This window comes from Triturus cristatus, chromosome 2_2, assembly GCF_964204655.1.
Source record: "Triturus cristatus chromosome 2_2, aTriCri1.1, whole genome shotgun sequence".
NCBI lineage: Eukaryota > Metazoa > Chordata > Amphibia > Caudata > Salamandridae > Triturus > Triturus cristatus.
The window spans coordinates 991319710-991342225 of record NC_140582.1 but is presented as its reverse complement, the minus strand read 5'-3'; the positions used below and the strand labels follow the sequence as shown (position 1 = coordinate 991342225).

Genomic DNA, 22516 nt, shown 5'->3' with positions numbered 1-22516 from the left:
GAACTCTCAACTAGCACAAATGGCTGCTTTCTTCCAAAGCTCATTCACAAACATCTCCAAACAAGACAAAAACCCTCCTTTCAAAAGATAAAGATATAAGTGATGTCCTCTGCAAAAAGGTGTTGCCTGCCATACAAGATCCTCCTTGATAATTCATGCTTACGTCCATTGCAACTTCATTGTCCCCTGGAGCAGGTTATGGGCAGGCACTACAGAGGTCCACTAGAGGTTTAATCTCTGCGTGGTGCCTGGGCTACAGACCATATTGCTTCCAGGGGCTTGCCTCGAAATAATGCGCTGGCTGCTAAGGGAGGCATGTTCCCAGAACATATGAAGGTAATTGTAAAGGTGAAATTAGGACATTCATGAAATTGTTCCATAATGGGACAAGGGATTAACATAATTTTCCGGAAAAAAGTTGTAAAAGACATATTCCACAGTAATGGTCACCAGTGGTCAGAAGGGGAGAATTAGGCAGATGGGTAGTAGTGGAGCAACTGAACAAATCAGTCTCAAACAAGTGACCCACAGTTGTAACTAACATTGATACATGCAGTTCACACAGTATCCTAGAAATTACTGCATTAGTGACGAAGAATTGAGAAATAAACACACAATATCCAAAAACAGCAGGCACACTGGAGTTGTATTTAGGTTGGACCTGACATCTGTGGCGTGGTTTTCCCCTGTTTGCCTTCCATCCACCTATTTTTGTTGACTTCTTTTTTATTGGCTTTAGGATGCTGCACACTTTACCACTGCTAATCACTGTTAAAGTGCTTGTGCTCTCTCCCTAAAATATGGTAGCACTGGCTTACACCCAATTAGCAAATATAATTTGCTTTCAAATCACTAGTAAAGTGGTACTCCAGGTACACAGGGCCTGTACATTAAATACTAATAGTGGGCCTGCATCACTGATTGTGCCACCCACTTAAGTAGCCCTTTAAACATGTCTCAGGTCTGCCATTAATAAAAATAACAGTTGACTGTAAGAACCTGGGTTGTTGGTTGACTGGGATGTAAGCCCTGGTCAAGCAGCAACCACAATCTTTGTCAGGATAAGGCACAACCAAACCATAAATTAACCTGTGCTCACCCCTTTGGGAGCGTCACACAGAGCAGTCAGGCATAACTTAGAGGCAATGTGAAAAGTATTTGTGTAACACTTAAACAGTAAAATAGTGGAATCACACCACAAAGGAAGTCCACAACAGATTTAGTAAAATAGAGTACCTTTTTGTAAACAAAATAACACCAAAACAACCAAAATCCAATTAGTAGAATGAAGATATTGAATTTTAAAATTGTATAATGAAAAATTGTGCGAAAAAGCTCAAAGCGCTATTGGTATTATCTGGTCACACCGGACCGGGACAAAGTCACAAGTTCAGGGCGACTGCAATGGAGTGCAGGCTGGCTACAGGGACACAGTCAGCACACTGAACAAAGTACCTTAAATCCTGATATTCACGCGCTTCGTGGATCCGAATAGAAGAAACACTGAGAAGACGAAGCAATGCATCAGTTCCGAGATGCAGAGATGCTGCTCTGCAAGGTTCTGTTGCGTCGATGTCATGGATCCCATTGATGGGGCTTGTGATGCGAAGTCCTGGCTAGGGAGATGCGGCACGCAGCTGGTGATGCATCGGTTACGAGGAGACACGAGGCTGTGATGTGGAGTCTGGCGTCGTTAGGGCTGAAGTCAATGAGAGATGCAAGGACCTGGACTAGAGATGCACCATGCCTTCAGCGATGCACTAGTTCTAAGGACTGCAAGAGCAATGCGGGTTGTTTGCTACAGGTCCAATCCACACAGCAGCGGCAATGTGTAGGTTCTGCTTGGGGATAAGCTGCTCAACCGAGAGGATGCATCAGTTCCGTTCTAGAATGCATCGCTTAGCAAAAAAGATGTGTTGGTTCCGCTGGCAAGCAAGTTAGGCCCACTTCCAAGGGTTCAGAACTGGAATGGCACAACTAGGGAGGATAGACTCACAGATGGTACAGTCCAGGTGCAGGGTTGCTGGAAGCCTGTTGTGTCCCTGAGGCTTCAGATCAGGAGGCCAGGCAACTAGCCCTTGGAGTCACTCTGGGTTCTGGGTTCAAAAGATGCAGGTCCAGACCTTCTCACACTGGTCAGAGGGCAGCAGGTCAGCACAACAAAGCAGGAGTCAATCAGAGTAGCAGTCCAGCAGAATGGCATTCCTTCAGCAGCACAGTAATCCTTATTCCTGGCAGAGAATCCACAGGTCCAGAAGTGTGCTGAAGTGGTGGTGTCTGAGGTCCTTCTTTTATACACAGTTGTGCCTTTGAAGTAGGGAGAAGCTTCCAGAGACATGCCTTTATTGCCCTGCCAAGCCAGCCCTGGCTCCAGACTAACTACAGGGGGTATGCAGCCCTTTGTGTGGGGACAGGAAACAGTTTAATCAGGTGTAAGTGAGGCAGGTCCCAGATCCTCCCTCCCATCCTGACAGTGAAGGCCCACTCAGTCACACTCAAGCTCCCATTGTGTGTGGTTGTCTAGGAAGCATACGCAAAGCCCAACTGCCAACTACACCCAGTCACGTGACCAGAGAAAGGCAGCAGACACTTTCAGAATTGTAATTTAAAATCTGACTTCACCATAAGTTAGGATTTTAAAGTAAGATTTCACACAGAACACTTGAACCAGTTATATTTTTCCATTTGGAAATGACATTTATAAAATGTAAAAATTAGGTAAGACTTTTTTCACTACTAGGACATGTAAAGCGTGTCTTGCTTTTTAAATACATTGCACCCTGCCCTCTGGACTGTCCTGGGCCTACCCTAGGGGTGACTAACATGTATTTACTAGCATTGGCATAGCCAATCGGTCTCGCCAATGGGAGTGCCTAATTACAGAGACGGCAAAAGGGGTGTTGCAGCAGGGAATCAACCAATTAGCATCCAGGCTGCGTACAAAGGGTTGCCAATACATTACAATAATTAAAATACTTTTGCATGCCACAATGGACAAGAGCTGTTTTTTTTCAATTGGGACCGCTATTGAATGTGGAACCTTCAAAATGTTTAGTTGGAAGTGTAAACAAGAAGAAACAGGAATAAAGCGCCCATGGGAGGGAACAGGAAGCCAGTGGGGAAGGGTGGTGGGAAAATAACCAACCACAGCAATACCATTGCAAGCCTAACCACCCTCCCCATGGGTGGGTCAAAAACGTTTTCAAACTGCTCTCCACAAGCACACACAGAAACCCAACTGACAAACCGCACCTGACATGCTGCGACCGACAGCCTAAGAGGGATGGAAAACCCACGAAACAGAACATGCACGCAAAACAAACAGGCAGAACCCAGAATGGGCGGCAGATATGTAGAAAAGAAACATGGATGAAGAGAGATGCACTCATTTTTGTTATGCCATCCCTTCGTGTCCCCGACCACACTTGTCCCTTAAAGTCTACAAATATCCATACACAGTTTGAGATTTCACCTAAACAATACCTTTTGAAACACTGTTTACTATAACTTTTTTTGGCTCACATCAGCTGTTGTGGAAAGCTTCTCCTTCATCTCCTATGTGCACTGAAATAAATACAGGTGTAAATGGGTCAGGTTGTCTCAGGCCACGAGATCATTAAGGGCAACAAGAAAGAAACAACAGTTGAATCCCGGTCAAAGATTATTCAGACAGTGTTCTGTTTAAGTGCAATTCTTAAAGGAGAAGTGATCGTGAAGAAGCATAGAGCAAGCAGCCACGGGGTGCGGCATGGGATAAGAAAAAAAATGGCGCTTGGAGCAAAATAAAACAGCAGTGATCCTGAGGAGGGCTCGTAAACCAAGACAAGCATTTGCAATGCAATAGGTCTCGCATTTACGCCACTTTGAGCTATTGCCATTGTAAATGGCATTGCCTTTTATTTATGTGTTGATTTTAAAACATAAATAAAAGGGATTGTTATTTACAAGGCCAATAGCTTAAACTCTCGCAAATGTGAGACATAGTGCATTGTAAAAGCTTATTTTTCTTTTTGACTGAGCGGCTCCTCCGGTAACTGACGCCGCTGAACCCATTAGCAGTTATATTTCTGAATGTGGTAATGTAGCAACAAGCGCGCATGTTGGCCTCCTCCTCGCGGCCTGTCACAGATGGTGTCAAATGACAATGAACACCTGCGCAGGCAGCGCCTTTCCCGCCAGAATCAGACAAGCAAAGGTCGCAGTCTAGCCGGAAGCATTTTGTTTGAAAAATATTGAAACTTTTTACGTGAGGTTCAGGGACCCCTGTCTTTACCCGGTTATCCCCGCCGAATTTGTATATGAATAGCCTGACAGGCTGGCCCTGTACGCACGTAGGCTCTTCCTGCCCCTCACAAGGTTACCTCACATGAGAGCCTGGTTGCGACCAGAAGTAGAGAACGAGGCAGGGCGAGCAAAGAGCACTCTTTACACTTCCCTTTCTTGCACTGTAAAAACCCGAAAAAACGGTGCTGGGATGGGCGCACTATGTGAGGTATTTATTGCTCAAGCATCACGAGGAGATAGCGTGAGCTGACACCATGTTTTCATCTTGATGATAGTAAAATCACACAAGCACGCACTTGTTCCATTGCTGCCATCAAAAACAAAGCGGGAGCGAATTACACACTCTCCTCCACCCGATTACTCGCCAAATACTAAAGGCATGAACGAAATCTACATCGTGTAAAATACATTTAGTCTAATGTGCTTTAATTATACAGCCAAGTTTCTAGAGAAAGACAAGCTTAAATTGACCCAAAAGAATGAGGTTTGGTGGCATCATAAAGAGTGAAATAAAATAACTAAAGCACAGCTTCTGTCCTGAGACAGAGTGATCCTGGGCAAATTGTGTTCTTTCCTCTTATCACAGCTCTTTTACACTATGGAAGTTGGTTACTGACACTGTTAATTAAAAGAGATGGCCGTGGGACTCGGCAAGGCAATGCAACAAAAACGAAGCTCGAAAAACAAGCATGCAAACACTCACTCCAATGAGCACAATCAAAGATTGCCGACTCTTTTTTTTCAATATTTGATGCTTTTTGGAAACAGTGCAGCATGCCGTGCTGCTTATTAAAAGCATCAAATATTGAAATGTACAGTTTGCCGTGCCCAAAAAAAAAGTCCCCAGAGTGTCACGCCGCCAGTGAAGCATCCAGTCCCCGCGTGCACATCTTTTGTCCGTTCGCGTGCACGCTTGGAATCCGTATCGATTCCAAAAGGCCTTCGCATGGTGAGGGCGGCGCATGCGCGCTGCTAACGGCAGGCGAGACCTAAACAATAAAGGGATAGTGATCGTGGAGAAGCACAGGGCATGCAGAGATGGGGGGCTTGTGACAGGATAGGAAAAAGAACGGCACTCAAAACGAATTAAAACACCAGTGCTTTGGAGGAGGGCTCATAAACATAGAAAATAAAGGGGAAGTGATACGGCGCTCTGAGCAAATGAAAAGCAGGATCGGATAAGAAAACAAGCATTTACAATGCAACGGTCTCGGCATTGTTAAAGTTAGAGCTATTGGCATTGCTCATGACAATGCCGTTTCTTTAAATGTTTTAAAAACAAAAACATAAACAAAACTAATGTCCTGAGCAATGCCAATAGTTCTAACTTTACCAATGCCGAGACCATTGCAATGGAAAATGCTTTGACTTTCACCTGACAACCAAAGGCATCCGAGGTGATGTAACCTTTGCTTCCATTTACTAATTAGGGTAATCTAACCTGATTTCAATGGCCTTTGGGTGAAAATTCCAAATCATGAAACTATCAGAGGCGCCATTGAGTGAGGTTACCGCCTTAAACACAAAAAATTTAGGCAGCCCCGGGCTGAGTCTGCTGCATTCATGGACAGGACGGCCGAGTGAAGCCGTGAAGCCGAGTGAACCAACAACCCGCCACAGTGCCTTGAGAGACCACCTCGCAGCACTGTGCTATTGTGATTAACCGCCCTACGGCGTAGTTTATTCTGTTTAGGCATCATGGAAAGCCCTCTTCACCTGCACACCTCAGGTTAGAGCAGGCCCGGTGTTTTGTGTTTTTTCATTGCATAATGAGCCCTGCAACACAGAGCTTCGTCATTGTAAAATATAGGATTTACAATGCTTAGAAAGGGCAATGAACTGTAGCATTAAGTGCTGAATGATTGACACATTTTTCTATATGCCAAAATTGCAGCTTCTAATTCACAGGGACGCTTTAACCCCCCCCCCCCCCTCTCCAAAATCACTATAGCTCGTAGTTGCCGTAATACAAACACGGACAGCAGAGGGCTTAGGGTTAATTAACTTGGGCTCTGGCACATTTGACAAACGGTGTGATCTTGGATGCTGGGCTGCAAAGCTGGAGGTGGTATCGCAGTTGGTCGGGATATGTACAATGCATGGGACTGTTCGAGTCTGGGACAACTTTACCCCACAGGGTTGCTTTAAACAACAAAACTCACAGAGGTTCTGGTCTCTGTAGCATAGGAAGCAAGCGCACAGGGACCTATACTTGGGTAAGTGCTGGTGCGCAATGGCGAAGTGCGGTTAACGTTGTTTTCAAATAAAACAAAATGGGAAGGAGCGGTGGAGGCAATCTACACGCATACCGGGCCTGACACAAAACCTATTGATGGGAGGGTGCTTTAGCACCTGGTTTATAAACGGGATTACTAATGACCTTATAAGTACTGCGCAAAAACAGTCTGCCTTCACTTTATGGGTATAAACACAAGTTATTTTTATTCAGCTAAGCCATCACGGAGCATCGAGTCTGCCCAAACTTTCTGACGGTGAAATTTCCAACCATTGGACTGGATTGTAAAAAACAGCTACAGAAACCCGTGCTTTTCCTGGAACACGAGACACAAAGACGGTGTGCTAGGAATCGGAATACCATTGCAGGACTCGGCGGCCGCCGTAGAGGTCACGGGGTCTGGAGGAAGGGTGTTGGCCGGTAAAGGAGGGGACGGGGTATTTTCCAATTCACCTACACAGCAGAAAATCATAGCAAAAAGAGGCACAGCATTAAAGCAGGAGCACTTAACTCGCGCCAAACCATGACGTCACATCGAAAGTGTACTTACACCCTCCCACTCCACAAACAAGGCAGAGCAAAAGGCACACCACTGCCTTTCTCCGAGGCAGAGACGCAGCGTCCTTTTCGGATTCGGGGGCGTGTTTGTCTTTTCTCTCCTCCAGCCATTGGCTGGAGGAGAGAATGAGACTTTCTGCAAAAAACACGCCCCCCGATCCGAAAAGGACGGGGCCTGATCGGAGTGATGGCACCTCTTCTCCAGTGGCTGGCCAGCATTTACGAGGCCAGCCAATGGAGAACAGGGGAGAAGAAGGGCGGGATCAAGCCCCTCTTCTCCAAGTCATTAAATCTCTCGACTTCCGGTTCTGCCTTCGGCAGACCGGATGGTCCCGAGACCTAAAAAACGGCACTCTGAGCGAATGAAAACACCATCGCTCCTGAGGAGGGCTACTAAAACAAGAAGAAAGCAGTTCCTAAAATGGTCACAAAATGAGGGATACGCTGCTCTTTGGGAGGGTTAAAGACAGGAAGAGGCATGACAAATGTATGTTATGGACAAATGGGGAGAAAACATAGGAGAGCAAAGATGGAGCCAGCAAATGGGAAGCCTATGGGTGAGATGAAGCTCATAACGTAGATAAAACATGTGTTTTCGAGACAGCTTATGCGCGGTCTACAGCCAAGACCTAAAAAGGGACTACTTTGTTTGAAAATCGCTTATTAATAAGGAAACTATAAATGTCTATAAAGTACTGTAGACTGATTCTAAAAAGTGTTTGCCCATTAACCGTTCCTGCAGAGAGCTCACCCATACAAGCCAGTGAGTGAAAGGGGACGACCCAAAATCTCTCGTTACATTGTATGTTGTGCTGACAACAACTCTGGTGATATATAAAGCGGTCTGCAGCCAGACCGAAAACGGAGAGCAAGCATCAGCACTTATCTGTGGCTCCATGCAGATGAGGAACTCCCTCTGCCTATGCAATTGCTGCATATGTCGAAAGTATTCATATGGGAAAAAGGGTGTGAGGAATTTGTACAATGTTTGCAAATGCAACGCAACCGCCCAAAGAAGACTCTAAAGCACCTCCCATAGAATACTGCCCACGGGGTTTACTAACTATACCCACATTTTTCCAAAAAAGAACACATGTGCCACTGCTGAGACAATTACAGAGCAGCAGAGGCTGGAATCCCCCGCACCCCCCCCCCACTCCCCCCCCCCCCCCCCCCCCACCCTCCTTCCCTTCAGCGCCTTGAGACCCGCACGGGTGAGTAGCGCGCTTAATAAATCCCTGATTGATTGACTGTTATTATCTGTGCATAGGTGATCTAGCACTTTGGGGGCGGGCGGGTCTCAAGATGCTACGCCCCACTCTGCTGGTCCTGGACGGTTTATGTAACGATGTGTGCATAAGACTTATTTTTAAAGGATTGCTATGGTCAAAGGCTGGTGAAGCTCTTTCGAGTACTTTCAGTCATAAACCAGCACCTTGTCCGCTCAATCAGCCCCACTGCCTCACACAAATGTTGCAAACCTGAGCCCATCATATTATGATATGGAAGGAGCTTAGGCGCTTCACAAGGATGGCACTAGGGGCTACAGAAGCTTTGCATTTGTCAACAACAGAGCTCCCTCCCTTCGAATCCGCTGCAGGTAGGGCAAGGAGGTCAGAGTTCAGTCTGTACGAAGAACACAGAAGAAAGACAAAGTCGTGAAAGAAAGAGGAGCAGCAAACCAGTTCTTACGAAAATGAAGGGACACTGGCCTGGGGGCTGGGGAGGGGTGGGGGTGCGGCGCCAAGGTTCCGAGCAGGAAGAGGTGAAACACGAACAGTAATTGCGAGGCAGCTCGTGCGGGCGGAAGGAACATGGGCCAGTGCAGCGACACCCGCCAGAGCGCCATCACCGCCACTTCTGCCGGACACAGACCACCCTGGCTGTCAGTGGCGCATCCTCGCCCCCATGCACGCTTGTCATTCTGGCGAGTCACTGATGGCCACCTCCTCCAGCCCACCGACCACCCATTAGGAGTGGTAACCGAATTATAGCTGGCCTCACTGACCTAGAGGGGGGAATCTGGCCTCCACCCATGAATAAATATTGGCAAAGTCAAAAGTTTTGGCTACTGTACTTTGCATACAGAGACCCACAACATCCATGCACACAGTCCAACATACACAGGCACCAATGTGCGCAAGACGATAGACGCATGCATTCATGAATACAAGCACCCATGAGCACAGACCAGTAGACATCTCTGTAAACAGATCAATATTCATACAGCCACCCGTGTGCACATCGGCACACGTATGCACATACACAGGATTGGGCAGACATGAATAATAGGACAGACTGACGCCTGGATAAAAACCCAGTACCGGGAAGATGCAAGTCGAACCTTTATCTCCTCTGCAGTGGAAATCGAATTTGGCATAGAGAAAAAGAGTAAAGTGGAAACAAAAAGAGTAAACTAGAAACACCCATTCGATCATTGGCCTCTCCTTAGAGGTCTCCTGGGTGACTGAATCTTTGAGGTTCAATACCCATCCAATCCCTTGTTTTTTTTGGAATGATCACCTCTACATAACAATGAAGTGCGACATGCATGACTCGTCTATCGCTGTCTTCTATACAGTGAAATGCAAAATGTGTGCCTCAGCAGACACACACACGGTTCAAGATTGCCCAATGTAAGCCAAACAGCCCTCATAATTCCTTCCACAAATCATTGTTTCGTAGTAATATAGTTCAGATATTTTTGGCTCATTCAAAAAAAAAAGAGAGAGAGAGAGAGAGACACAGAGAGAGAATGTGGTTTCTTCCAACCTGATTCTACCTCAAGGAATGATTTATTAAGCACGAGGTTTTAATAGGGACTTTTATTGAACTGTTTTACTTAATAAAAGTTACACATATAAACAAGTTTTAAAGGATGCGTTGCTTTTTATTTGACTCACTGTATAGTTTATGTTACACTTGTAATCACTGCATGCAAAAAACTAAATGAAATTAGAGAAAGGTGGACCCAGTGCCTAACAGTACTACAGGTAAATGTAGGGGCCCCAGTATTTTCCAGTACTGTAAGGGGGGCTGGCAGCACTTTGACTGGTGAAGTAGGGGTTTAATCCTGGTAGAACAGGACAGGGGGGCGGTGGTTAGTAAATAGCTATACTGTAGGTTAGGACATTCAGAATCCAACATAAACTACCACAACTCATGACATGGTTCTTGTGTAATGGGCCTCAGGGTTAAATTGTTTGAGTAACTCGGGAGTGCAACAGTGGAGAAGGGAAAACAAGAGCAGGGCCCCTGTAAAACACAGAGACATCACAGGTCCCGAGAGACTTAGGGGAAGCCTGGCTAAGTGCTTCAGGTGGGATTATATACACTAATCAAACTAGAGAACGCAGTTAATCCCATATCTAAAAACAGATCAGGCCCCTCCTCTTATATGCTACCTCTAGGCCACTGTGAAACAAAATTCAATATTAGCTTCCACCAACCCTCAATCACCAGCAGAACCACTCACAAAAAGGTATAATTGTCCAGTACTGTGTGCCACGAGAAGAGATCTAGCATACTGGTACAGTTGATGGATGTGGAACTAGCAGACACGTTTCAACCAACACTCGCTAAGTTATTATTTTTTCATATAGAGCTTTGGGAGGCATTTCTAAGTGCTGCAAAAAAGGCGCAACTGAATAGTGACTGTTCCGGGGGGTGAAATCAGACCCACCTTTCCAGCCCTCTGTTCCAGACCTCACCCGTTCTCAGCAGGGCCGTTGCAGGTGTTTGTCGTGGGTGGCAGGGTTTAAACAGAGGCAGCCACAGGGGAAAAAGAGACAGTAACGGAGACATAATGGAGCAAACGTAAACAGACTGGCCATAGCGGGCACTGGGTCTTTCCCCGGTTGGGCTGCCATGGTGGGGGCCGGTTTTGGGCCCCGGGGCTGTCTTTGTTACTGGGGCCAGCAATATCGGCCCACTGTAACAATATCAGCTGAAACCGGCCATAGCAAACAGCTCGGCCGCAGACCTCCCCCCCATCCCGGGGGCTGGCCGGGTAGTTTGCCTAGGCCGGTTTCGGTTCGGGGTCCGGCCCTGAACGTAAACAATAGTGCTTATGAAAAGAAGTGTTAACCAATGAAAAAAGTAGTCCAAAAATCATTAACTAAAAGGGTCACTGTGTATGGAGATGTGTAATTGGCCAGTGCTTTTGCGGAGGGCTCAATACTGGAAGAGGCATGGCGCATGCACACCGTGGAAGAACGGAGATGAAGGATTGAAAAGTGACGATGATGTCTGCAAATGGCAAATCTATGGGCGGCTGTAAGCTTAGATGTGGATACAACATCTCTCGGTTCTAGGCAGCGCATGTGCGCCGTTAAGGTTAAGAGAAGGGATCTAAAAAGTAGGGGTTGGACCTGGTAAAAGGCTTATTTTGCAAGGTCGAAATGTCAGTTTAAACTGTACACACAAGCTCTGCAATGGCTGGCTTGAGACATGTTTAAAGTGGCACAATCAGTGCTGCCGGCCCACTGGTAGAATTTAATTTACAGGCCCTGGACACATGTGGTGCACTTTACTAGGGTAACAAAATGATGAGAGGCAATATAATTACAATCAGTAAAGAATCTTGGTTTTAAACAATTTTAGTTCATAGTTCCCAGTTTGAACAAGATAATTTTGTTATTCTTTGTTCAAATTCAATATTCTCCTTTGTCAGGCATACAGACGCAGCCAACGCATTTCGCCCATAAACACGGGCTTCTTCAGGGCACTATAGCAAATGGGTAAGAGTCAATCAATATGGAGCACGCCAAATTCCTGCCACAACTCCACAGTTCTTTTTATTAGGTCATCCTGTAGTTACGTAAGTATAATGATCGTATCTTGGTTGTACACGATAACACCAAACATTTCAACAAAAAAAGGATCAGCGTGAATGAGGAAGCAGCCATAGTCCCAATGTCAATTGTCAAGTATATTTCAGACGCTTCCCTCAATCCGTTGGAGCCATCCGGCTCAGGGAACAGATTGAGGGAACCGTCAGAAATATACTTGACAATTGACAAAATTAGAAAATATGGAGGAGGAAGACGAAACATTGGAGCGGAACCTCCCAAAGGCTGACAGGTCTAACATTGACACAGAAACAATTTTGATCCATAGACATGTCCCCTGTTTTTAGGTCTCGCCTGACCCAGCGCATGCGCTGGTCTGGCGAGACATTTTGTGAGGGCTCCAAAAAGTGCTACCAGGCCAGCCTAGAGCTACAGTGCATGTGCATGTGCGGGATTACTTTCACTTTCGCGGCCGCGATCACTTTCGCAGCCGCACGGCCGCTTTGATGTTCTCCTTGAGGCTTCAATAGATTGCAGCAGTTAAAACAAGCATTGGCATAGCCAATAGGTCTCGCTTTTGGGACCTTATAAGTGTTTAGTTATGCAACTGTTGCATGGCTAAACACTTATAAGGTCCCAAAGGCGAGACCTATTGGCTATGCCAATGCTTGTTTTCTTTGCCCCTCTTTATATCACGTGTCTTTCAGTGGCATCGGCAGAATAATCTGGGCACTTTTACAGGACCTCGCACCACACTGCATGACACCCCACAAGGCACACGTCCACGTCTCTTCCCATAACCCTCATGTAGGATCAACCTTTAGTGCTCACACACTACACCCCTTGATAAGAACAAGGGACTTCGACTTAGTGCCGATGGTAAAAATATTGTTTTATGATCTATCTATGATTTACTTTTTATGATCCAGTCTTCATGTGTTGTGTAACACTGGCGCACTGAACGCCTCTGGCTGACGCGTTCCAAGAAAAACTTGACATATGAAAGTTAACTATGCAAATGAATCACCTCCAACAAGTGCGTGAATGCCCGTGTGTGTGTGTGCTAAACTACACAACAAGTATTGATTCAATTTAGAAGACCCGTGTACGCGATAGAACGGTGGCATTCCTGCAGCCCAGCATGCTACTCTCATGCCTCGTTTGGTGCGAAAAAGCCAGTCAAATCCACGCACGCCCTGTGTTCAAAACCATGAGGCGACAGACAAAAATAAATGTAATGGCATTCTCGCAGCCCCTGGGAAAATGGCATGACACTGAAATGTGTACTCGTATCACATGGCTTTGCTAATCCATCAGTAAATGACTGCGGAGCACTGTGTGTTGTTACAGACGCGCTCTCGGGAACTGCAACCATGCTGTGGTGGCCAGAGGCGAGTTTATGACGTGAGCACTTCAGTGAGGTGACGGCTCTTCATGTTTGCATAAATTCACTGTCATTGATCTGAGTGAATGGCCGGAGGGAGTGCCCAATGCATACCTGGCGTCCCGGGCATGTTGTGTACATATAAAACGTTGCTGCACTTCCGAGCAAACTACGGATTAGATTACAGTGTTTGTAGCCTGACTGATCACCACGTGGTCAGTCCTATTGTACATTTAAATACAAGAGGGAAGACAGCGTTTAAAACCATCTCCAAAGCAGCCGCTTGGCACAAGTGTATTAAAAGTGCCACGCTCCAGGCTTACCGCCCATCAACGCCTCCTCGGCATCGCACTCTCTCTCTGGGGCGTCCATAGCTTCTTGGGTGTTTCTGACTCCGCACACCTCCACCCTATCGCAGGCAGTCCCGCCAACAGGCTGCCGTGCCATCCTGGCAAAACAAGGAAGGGAGCAGCCCACTCGGGCGGGCAAAGGCAAGGTGTCTTTACGACCAAGCGCCCGCCCCGCCAGCACCAGCGCCCGCTCACTGGCTGCAGCGGAGGCGGGCGGGGACTTCCATTGGCACCTTCCCGAGACCATCACGTTCTCTCCACCGTAACCCTGAAAGCGGCGGTGTCACGGCTCTGCTGAGCCTCGCTAGCGCCGAGCACAGGAGAGATGCTGACGGGAAGTTAAGGAACGAATAAACAGAGTTAATCCTGAAGGACAGCTAAAGCAGTGCACTGGCAACAGGTCGAAAGTGAGTTGCCATCAAAAGTCAGCGCCTAGACATTGACAACAGGCAAGAACTACACTTACATGGGGCAACGGTGTCTGTCAAAAAGTCATGCTTGCAGTGCCTTGAAAACTGGGCTGTGCAGACAGTAGCATGAAGACAGACTTGCAGAGCCATTAAACCTGAAGGCACCGAACACACTGCCAATATACCAGAAACGCATCGCCGTCAAAACTCACGATTTTAAGGGGGGAGACATCCTTATTTTCGGGAGGAGAGAAGAGTCGTCTAGAGGAGCTTCTGGAAAGAAAAAGGGGTGTTTGCAGTGCTTATTGGGAAAGTGGTTTGAGGCAGGGTCGGATTGGGATCACAATTAGGCGGGGCTCTCCCCAAAAAGTTGTCCACATTCTTGGATCATGCCCGTTCATGAAACAGCATTTGGCTAGTCTCATCGGGCTCATTTTTAGAGAAATGTTTAATAAATTAAGTATTTTAAAGCTCATAGAGCCAGAAACATTGGTGGAAACTAGAAGCCCTACATTTTGGCTGGGCGGGCAAAGTGAAATAAAGTGTCCCAGAGGCCACAACTGATTATTAAAATGCTGCCTCGTAGAAGCTAAGGACGTGTGTGATGGAGGGAGTGGAGTGAGCGCTACCTCAGGGAAGGCACGCCTTGCCAGTGCTATTTCCTCATGATACAGCCACTTGCAGCAGCACTATGCCTCCTACATCTGGTGTGGACAACCGTCCCCTTGCTATCGGAAGGCTTGGATATTGTGGCCAGCCAAATGGACATAGCAACTGCACCAATGGGCAGCTCTCAATCACTGGGGCCCCGGTCTGCTGTCCCATTACACAGGGATAGCCCTCCCACCAAACATCTTCCGCTGGCATCATGGCCATATGTGGTTTGGTTGTTCTGGCCAATGTACCTGTGTTACCTCTTTGGGCTGGTGAAACAACCATCAAACTGAGAAATAAGGTCTCCCATTGGATGAACACTTAAACTAACTTTTGTTTGCCCTGTCAGAGACATTTTAATGGTAAAAAAGATTGGGTGGGTGGGTTCGCGACAAAAGTGTTTTGATGGGGATTGTATTGTTGTGAATTTCCAGAGTCCTCAAATTGTTGAAGGTCATGTGCCCCAGGCCAATAGGACCTGAATGAATCAAAATCGATCGGGCTCGTGCCACTTTCTTATTTTTATAGTACTTTGGCTCTAGTGCCGAGCTGCCCGCCTGCTAGAACCAATGGGGAACAGCCTCTGGAGCTCGCAACTTCTAATCGCTTTGCACCACTCTCCACCCTATCTGAGGTGGATTGACTGTCTTTTGCAGGATCTTGCTGTCTCCCTTTGCCAGCTGCCCTGCCCCAGCACTCTGTTGTTTGTGTTGGTGCCTTCTTCTGATCCTCTGGTCAATATTCCATCTCCTGCCCCTCTGACTAGGCCCCTGCAGGAGGGTGAGTGCAGTTCCCTCTTTGCCAATAAAGTGGCGACCGGGCACCTCAGGGTGCTTAGTTGGAACATTGCAGGAGTTAAGGCCATGATAGGATCACATGTCTAGATGGACTAGGTCCAGCAATTTGATGTTGTTCTGCTTGAGGAGACCTGGGCCATGGAAAACGTCCTGTGTCACAATTGTTTTAGTTTTGACCGACATGCTGTTCAGTCCCCTTTGGGGCTGGCGAGTGCCGGTTTACAAGCTTGGTTTACGGGCTCCTTGTGCTGCCCAATAACATGTATTGACTCTGGCAGCAGACTCATCCAGGTCTTTCATTTAAAATGACCTTTGAATGGAGGGTTATGCGTGAACAACTTTTATAATGACGAGTTTTTCGGCCAAAGGTGATAGGAATTTTACTGCCTTGTCTGCTTGTATTGATTCTTCTTTGACCCTCAGCCCTCCTTGCTCTGTGGGGTATATATGCCCATTGGTAGCTGGTGATTTTAACGCTAGGGTGGGGGACACAATGGCACTCATTGAGCCATTCAAATTTCCCCACAAATCTTTCAGTAGGAATGGCGATGTGGAAATTTAGCTTGCGAACTGAACATTATCTGCGCCATCTTGTCTCTCCCCAGCGCAACACACAGGAAAGCGCACGGCAGCCATTTTAGGCACCTTGGTCTCTCCCTGCTCATTGCCGATCACCAGCGCGTCCCCCTGGCGCTGCAAGCATTCCCCCGCGCGCCGGCCACCCCCGCTCTCTCATACACGGGCCATAAACCCTCTCCTTCTACGCGACCCTGCCATGGAACCACATCCCACGCCTGACCGACATCCCATACATGGTCATGCATCTCTTTGATAACCCCCTTCCTCTGCGCCCCATTGTCCGAACCGATCCCAGGCCATCACCTAGCCCTGCGGATACAGTTTATTGCCCCTACTGTAAGGGAAACACCCCACATCAAAGGATTACAGTAGATCAAGGCCCCCCACCCCCTGAGACCCGACCGGTCGCACACACACCCGGGAATTGGCGGAATGTGCAGCTGTGTGATAGCCATCTGCTACTGTGGGTGGGGTGGGGACTTCCACTGTAGATATGTGTGGGAACGAGCTCGAAGTGGGGATTCCGAGGATGTTCTTTCATGTATCAAAACAATCTCAAGAATGTGCCATGTATGATAAACCTGCAATAAAGTCATAAACCTGTGTATAAGAGGCCAGGCCTCAGAGATGCAGAGAGAGCACCTCGTGACGATACCTTGCTGTCTGATCTGATGTGTTCCACTCCGACGGAATAAAACTTTGTTTCCTGCCTTCCAGTCTCCGGCGCCTGCCTCTTTATTGGTTTAAGCATCGAATGGTATAAGAGGCGATTACCGCCGGGCAATACTTGAAAGGTTATCGACTACGACTGCCGCTACCATTTAACAATTGGCGTCCCAAGCGTGGGGCCCATCAGCGACACGTGGATCCAGTGGGAGAGGTCCCGACGACAGAGTGAACGACTGCAACGATCGGGAGAGCTCCTGCCCGATAGACCCTCGTCTGGCAGCCGATCATCCGAACTTCACTGGTTCCGAGCAGACCTCTCTCGAGTGATCTACGGTCCTGACTGGGAACCATCAGGAGTGCCGCGGCAAATACGGAGAATAGGGGACGATCGGGCGCTGGAGGCGGAAGACGAGAAACTGTCCACGTGGTCTGGGTAAGGTCGTGAAACACGACAAATTGCGAAACGATTGATTGATTGATTGATTGAAAATACTAGTATTGCTTATTGATTGTTCTCTTTGAGATATTCGCTGTCTACAAACGGGGAGGAGTAGAAATACTCTCTCTCTCCCCCTTTGCAGATAGTGAAGGGTAGGTAACGCAGACTTTTGTCCCCGTTGTAACCCGTCGTGCCTATCTTTATCTCCCCACTGATTGATTGTCCGAACATTGATTGTTTTGAAGAATAGTGCTCTTTGAGATATTCTCTGTTTGCAAATAACGTAGAATAGAAATATTCTGTCTAGTCTTTGCAAATAGTGAAGGGTAGGTAACGCAGACTTTTGTCCCCATTGTAACCCGTCGTGCCTATCTTTATCTCCCCATTGATTGATTGATTGTCCGAACACTAGTTGTTCGATATTGGTTCTTTGGAGGTATTCTCTGCTTACAAATAACGAGGAATAGAGATATTCTGTCTAGTCTTTGCAAGCAGTGAAAAGATAGGTAGTGCTGACTTTTGTCCCCGTTGTAACCCGTCATGCCTATCTTCTCCCCACTGATTGGTAGTTGGTTCTGCCCGGACCGCTTATTAGAGGTGGACCATCCGGCTCCACTGGAAGGCACCCCTAATAAGGACATGTTCACTAAATATAGACTAGTCGCCGTAGCTTATAGCAAGCCATGGTATAAATATACAAAGGGGGACCCCGAGAGTCAGTGGCCACTGGTGGGATCCTTTTTGATCCTACAAAACTAAAAGAAACACTAGGAAATAGACCTTTGTGGGATATATGAAACTAGGGGAAGGAGCCAAGCTCACGGTCAAGACGGCCACGAGGTAACTCGGCTCCGTCGCTCTCGCTGCCTAAACATGTCCGCCCTACCGCCCACCCCGCCCAGTAAACACAAAAAAATCCTGCACAACCGGAAGCCTGCTGATACCCACCATCGACGTCACCGAACTGGATTAGAATCACGCACAATTGGACTATGCCATTTTCCGATTACACAGTAACATCCTTGTGCTCGTTGCTAGATTGCAAATATGTACAACACGCCAACAAAGTAGTATAATTAAAACATTTTAATAACTTATAGGTATAATAACATTCCGACAGGGTGAACAAGTTAAAACACGTTTTAAACAACTATTTACATGACAGTCTGCTGCAACCTCCATCCCAAAGCATTTACGTCCGCGTGACACTGTCCTCGCCTCTCCTACCTCGAAGTTGCAACATTGGCCTGTTTTGGGCGGTCCTTTTAGTCGGCTTTGGGCTATAAAAGCCATGCAAAAATCCATCGACATCAGTGGCGGACGATTGTGCGAATAGGCCGGAGGCTACACGCAGCGCCGAGGCCCTGGCGGCGCCAAGATGGAGTCCACCATGTTGTATTGGTCCTCCCATTCTCTGCTTCGACCGGCAGCGGAGGGTGCCCTGGCAGGGGGAAGCGACGCGGACGGGCCTCCCCCGCCTCCCCAGGTGGAGGCTCGCCAGCAGATGAGGGCACCCCAGCCATTTTTACTCGCCGGCCAGCTGAGTTGCACCCTGCCATTTTACTCGCCGGCCAGCTGAATTGCACCCCGCCGTTTCTTTCACCGGCCAGCTGAGTTGCACCCAGCCAATTCACTCGCCGTCCAGATGAGTAGGCGCCCCTGCACTCACCGACCAGCTGCAGCAAGACAGCCACTCAAGTCTTGCCTGCCGGGTAGCCACTCAGGTGCGGATCCACTAAGATTGCCATTAGCGTTTCACTCGAGAAATGGGCCCCCGCAGCTGCGGGATCGAGGGACCCACCCCGGTGGCTGTAACGAAGAGCTGCTGCTGCTGCTGCTGCTGCCTCTGGACTCTGGCGGCCGGTTCTTCGGATCCAGGCCTGGCCCACCGAAAGACGGCCCTGGACTCGAAAGCTTGTCTGCTCGGGCATGGGCCCCACCCCTTGAAAAACACCCTCTCAGCTTTGCAGATTCTGCGGGAGTCATTGACATTCGACTCCCGTGGGCCTCCGGTGGGGGCAATCGCCGCTATTTGCTTGATTATTCCACATTAACTTGTCCTTGCCCCGGGCGGCAACCATCTTGCCTCCGTTTTGGTGCCGTAAAAGAAAGACCGATTCAGGGCGACGGCGGAAGAACCCGCCTGCTGTCCCGCCCCAAGGACGGACCACGGCATCACTACAAGACCGCGGTGACGCCATGCTGACGCAAGCTGACGCTGACGAAAAGTTCTCGAACTACCGAAGGGGATTCTGGTCCGGCAGCTAGTTAGTGGAAAGACTTAGACTGTACAATGGACCCACCCGACCTCGCCCCAAAATGGCGCCGAGACGCCTCTCACACCGTGGCCGGCCTGAACGGTTGTAGGCCCGTATTTGTATACTGACATTGTTGTAAATAAAGGGCTTCTTAAAGGAATTACGGAATCAGTGTCATGACAAATCATCTGGGTTGGTAAAGGGTTTTTTTTGAATAAATGATTGTTACTCCCAAGCAATAGAAAACAGATAATGCAGACCCCATTTGCCTGAATCTTTTTGATTAACGGAATTTGTACCCGTCACACCTGTCTTTTTCCAAGAGTTGTCAGAAAATGGTCGACTATAGCTTAAGGTATATGCCGAATGCAAGGTATGGTATCTTGCACCATAATATACGACCGATTGAGAAATGCATGTACGACCAGGGAACCCGAATTTAGGAGATGAATGAAATAGAGCATCTTTGTTTCGGAAGAAAAGAATAATAGGTCTGTGGTATTACCCACTCCTGCGGCTAGCCTGGTACATGGTAAGTAGAACTTTTTCGTGTCTACGTGCGCTAATGTACTTTGAATGCTGCACATCCCCCCTCTCTTTTCCCTCTCTATAGGTCACGACGAAGTTCCGACTGAAGAATGGAGTGGACATGGACAGCACCGTGTTCAATATAGGAAAAACATAGACAAACATTGTGGGATAGTGCGCAAAGTGCAGACCACCATTGGGAACATGAAAAACTGTATGGTATGATTGTGCGTGTGTGCTACGATTATGCGGTATGAATGTGTATGCATTTCATGCTTGGGTCGCTTGAAGAGAGCGTCCTCGTATGATTGAAGTGCTTGTCTATCGATCAAAGGGAGGGGAGTAAAAGGTCCGACACCCCCCCCCAAGATAAACTACAAAAATACTGAAAATACGCAGCATGCATAGGAAAGAGGACAGGAAAGGAGAGGTCCCCATACTCAACGTAGCCCTGTGTCTCCGTCTTAAGTTTCTGCGCTTGATGTATGTACTGTCACGCCCCATCCGGTATTTGTGTGTACGTGATCACCGAATTTATGTCTTTCCCCCGCTTGTGTTTTCTTACATAGAACTAACCCATGCTACTCCATGTCGTGTGTACACCAAGTAGCCTATTATCGTACACATGCCTCTCTCTCTCGTTTTGTGTCGTACGTATGCCAAATAGCCTACTTGATGCGCATCTCTCTCTCTCTCTCTCTCTCTCTCTCTCTCTCTCTCTCTCTCTCTCTCTCTCTCTCTCTCTCTCTCTCTCCTCTTACTCTCTCTCCCTCCCTCGCTGAAGGCTTTCTTGCCCTCTTTCTTTTTGAATAAATTAACGACACATACCTCCTCAGTATGTGTATAATTGGCCTCAAGCACGGCGGTGTTCGAACAAATTGACAGAAACAAAAACGACCGTACTTTACCACGTTACTACCTCTCCTTTCTGCAAATGTTAAACTTAATTGGCTGAGAAAGAAAGGACAGGTAAGACGACTGATGTCTCCCAATTTGGCCCTCATCACGGGGACTATATGTCAGTGGTTTTTCGACACCATCTCCACCGCCCAGAACTGCCCCCGCCCAATTGTTCCGAACTAGAATGTCCAAGCACCCCGTCCTCACAGAATCACCCCAGCTCTGTACTAGCCGTCCCAGAGTATTCCGAACAAAACAGCAGATGACTTTATTTTCTGAAGGTACATCGCCTAAGCTGATGAGGGTTACCTATTGTCTCCAGCAAGAAAAATGTTTAGCTTATGTCCCTCCCCGAAATAGATACCTGTGAACCCATGACAGAAGCACCTCGCACTTTTTCATAAACTTAGCAGTCCTCGGAGGAAAATGTGTATTAACAGAACTTGTGTTAAGATGAACGAGTCTCTACCGGAGAAGCCGGTTCGAATTTTTGATAGACCAGAAGGTTGACAGATGTCAGGCTTCCTGCAACGATTATAGGGCACAGGAATCGACACCTAGCAGGCCAGACGATGGACAGGAACACCCACAGAAACCTGTACCACAGCAATGATGAATGAATTAGTAACACACACTGACATAAGAGTTAATAAACATCAATCATACAGCAACCGATAAAGGCATTTCCCCAACTACTCGGTGGTTGGGAGAGAGGATGAAGTGTGTAAATGTCTTCCCTGCCAACTCTCTAAGATTTTGTTTCTTGTACTCATTCAAAGATAACCTGCGGCCATCGGAAGAGAGGGGTCGGACGTGACGCACAGCCTGGCTACGGACCATGGAACATCTATGGCATCGACCAAGGGGGAAGCAACGAAGCAAAAAAAAGGGCGTGAGACGAGGCACCATTATCAGCATGATAAGCGATAGAACGAAGGGCTATCTCGAGGCCCCCTGCTCGCTGACCAGCGTGCCTGAAGTTCCAACCCGTCGGGCCCGATTGATGGGCCCAGTGCTGAAAGATTCTGCTCTCCTTGTTCCGCTTTTTGATCCGATCCCACTCCACCCCCTCTTCCCTCGGCATCCCAAAGCACGCCACACCCTCTCTCTCTCTCTCTCTCTCTCTCTCTTTTATATGGATTTTGAATTTGACTTAACTACAGAAGAACAAAATGCGGGTACCCCGTCACAAAGGTACCTATGATAAAATGTGTTAGGGAACAGGACTGTGATCCGAGAACAACGAATGGTCACACCCTGCTACGTGAAAACTTGGATTTGAGCTGGACCTTAGCTCCACCGCCGGTGCTCAACAGTGCCAACAAAAGAAGAAGAACAATAAGAGCTTAACAGTGATGGCTCATTATAATAGGACACTGGAAAGAAGAACTCCCTTCCATGACTGTAACTCATGTTAAGTTGAATTCCTCTCCCAACCACTTTTTATATTGACTATCTTCCAATCGCGTTTTCATGATATTGCATCAGTCACTTCTAACTGTACACTGACAAGTTAAGAAACTCTAACTTTGTATAATGACATTTGTATAACACCAGCCGTGCACTTGACTATGCTGACTATTTTTGATCCACACGAAGTCTGGGCCTTAAGTAATGTACGAAATATCCCTTGTTTTGCCAGAAACATTTTTGCTTTACGGTATCATGTTTGTGCTCAAA

At 47.5% G+C, this 22516-nt stretch overlaps 1 protein-coding gene across 3 annotated transcripts in view; it reads right to left on the bottom strand.

Annotated features, from left to right (window-relative positions):
* Positions 1 to 22516, bottom strand: part of SLC2A9 (solute carrier family 2 member 9) — a 2222556-nt gene that overhangs the window by 1879738 nt on the left and 320302 nt on the right. For 2 of the 3 annotated variants that reach the window (XM_085642420.1, XM_085642419.1), the window contains exon 1: positions 13576 to 13740. The exons of the other annotated variant lie outside the window; for it this stretch is intronic. In XM_085642420.1, coding sequence (XP_085498546.1) covers positions 13576 to 13699 — 124 coding nt within the window. In that variant the 5' untranslated portion in view covers positions 13700 to 13740. Of the gene's footprint in view, positions 1 to 13575; positions 13741 to 22516 lie in introns of those variants that run through there. 3 annotated transcript variants of the gene reach the window in all.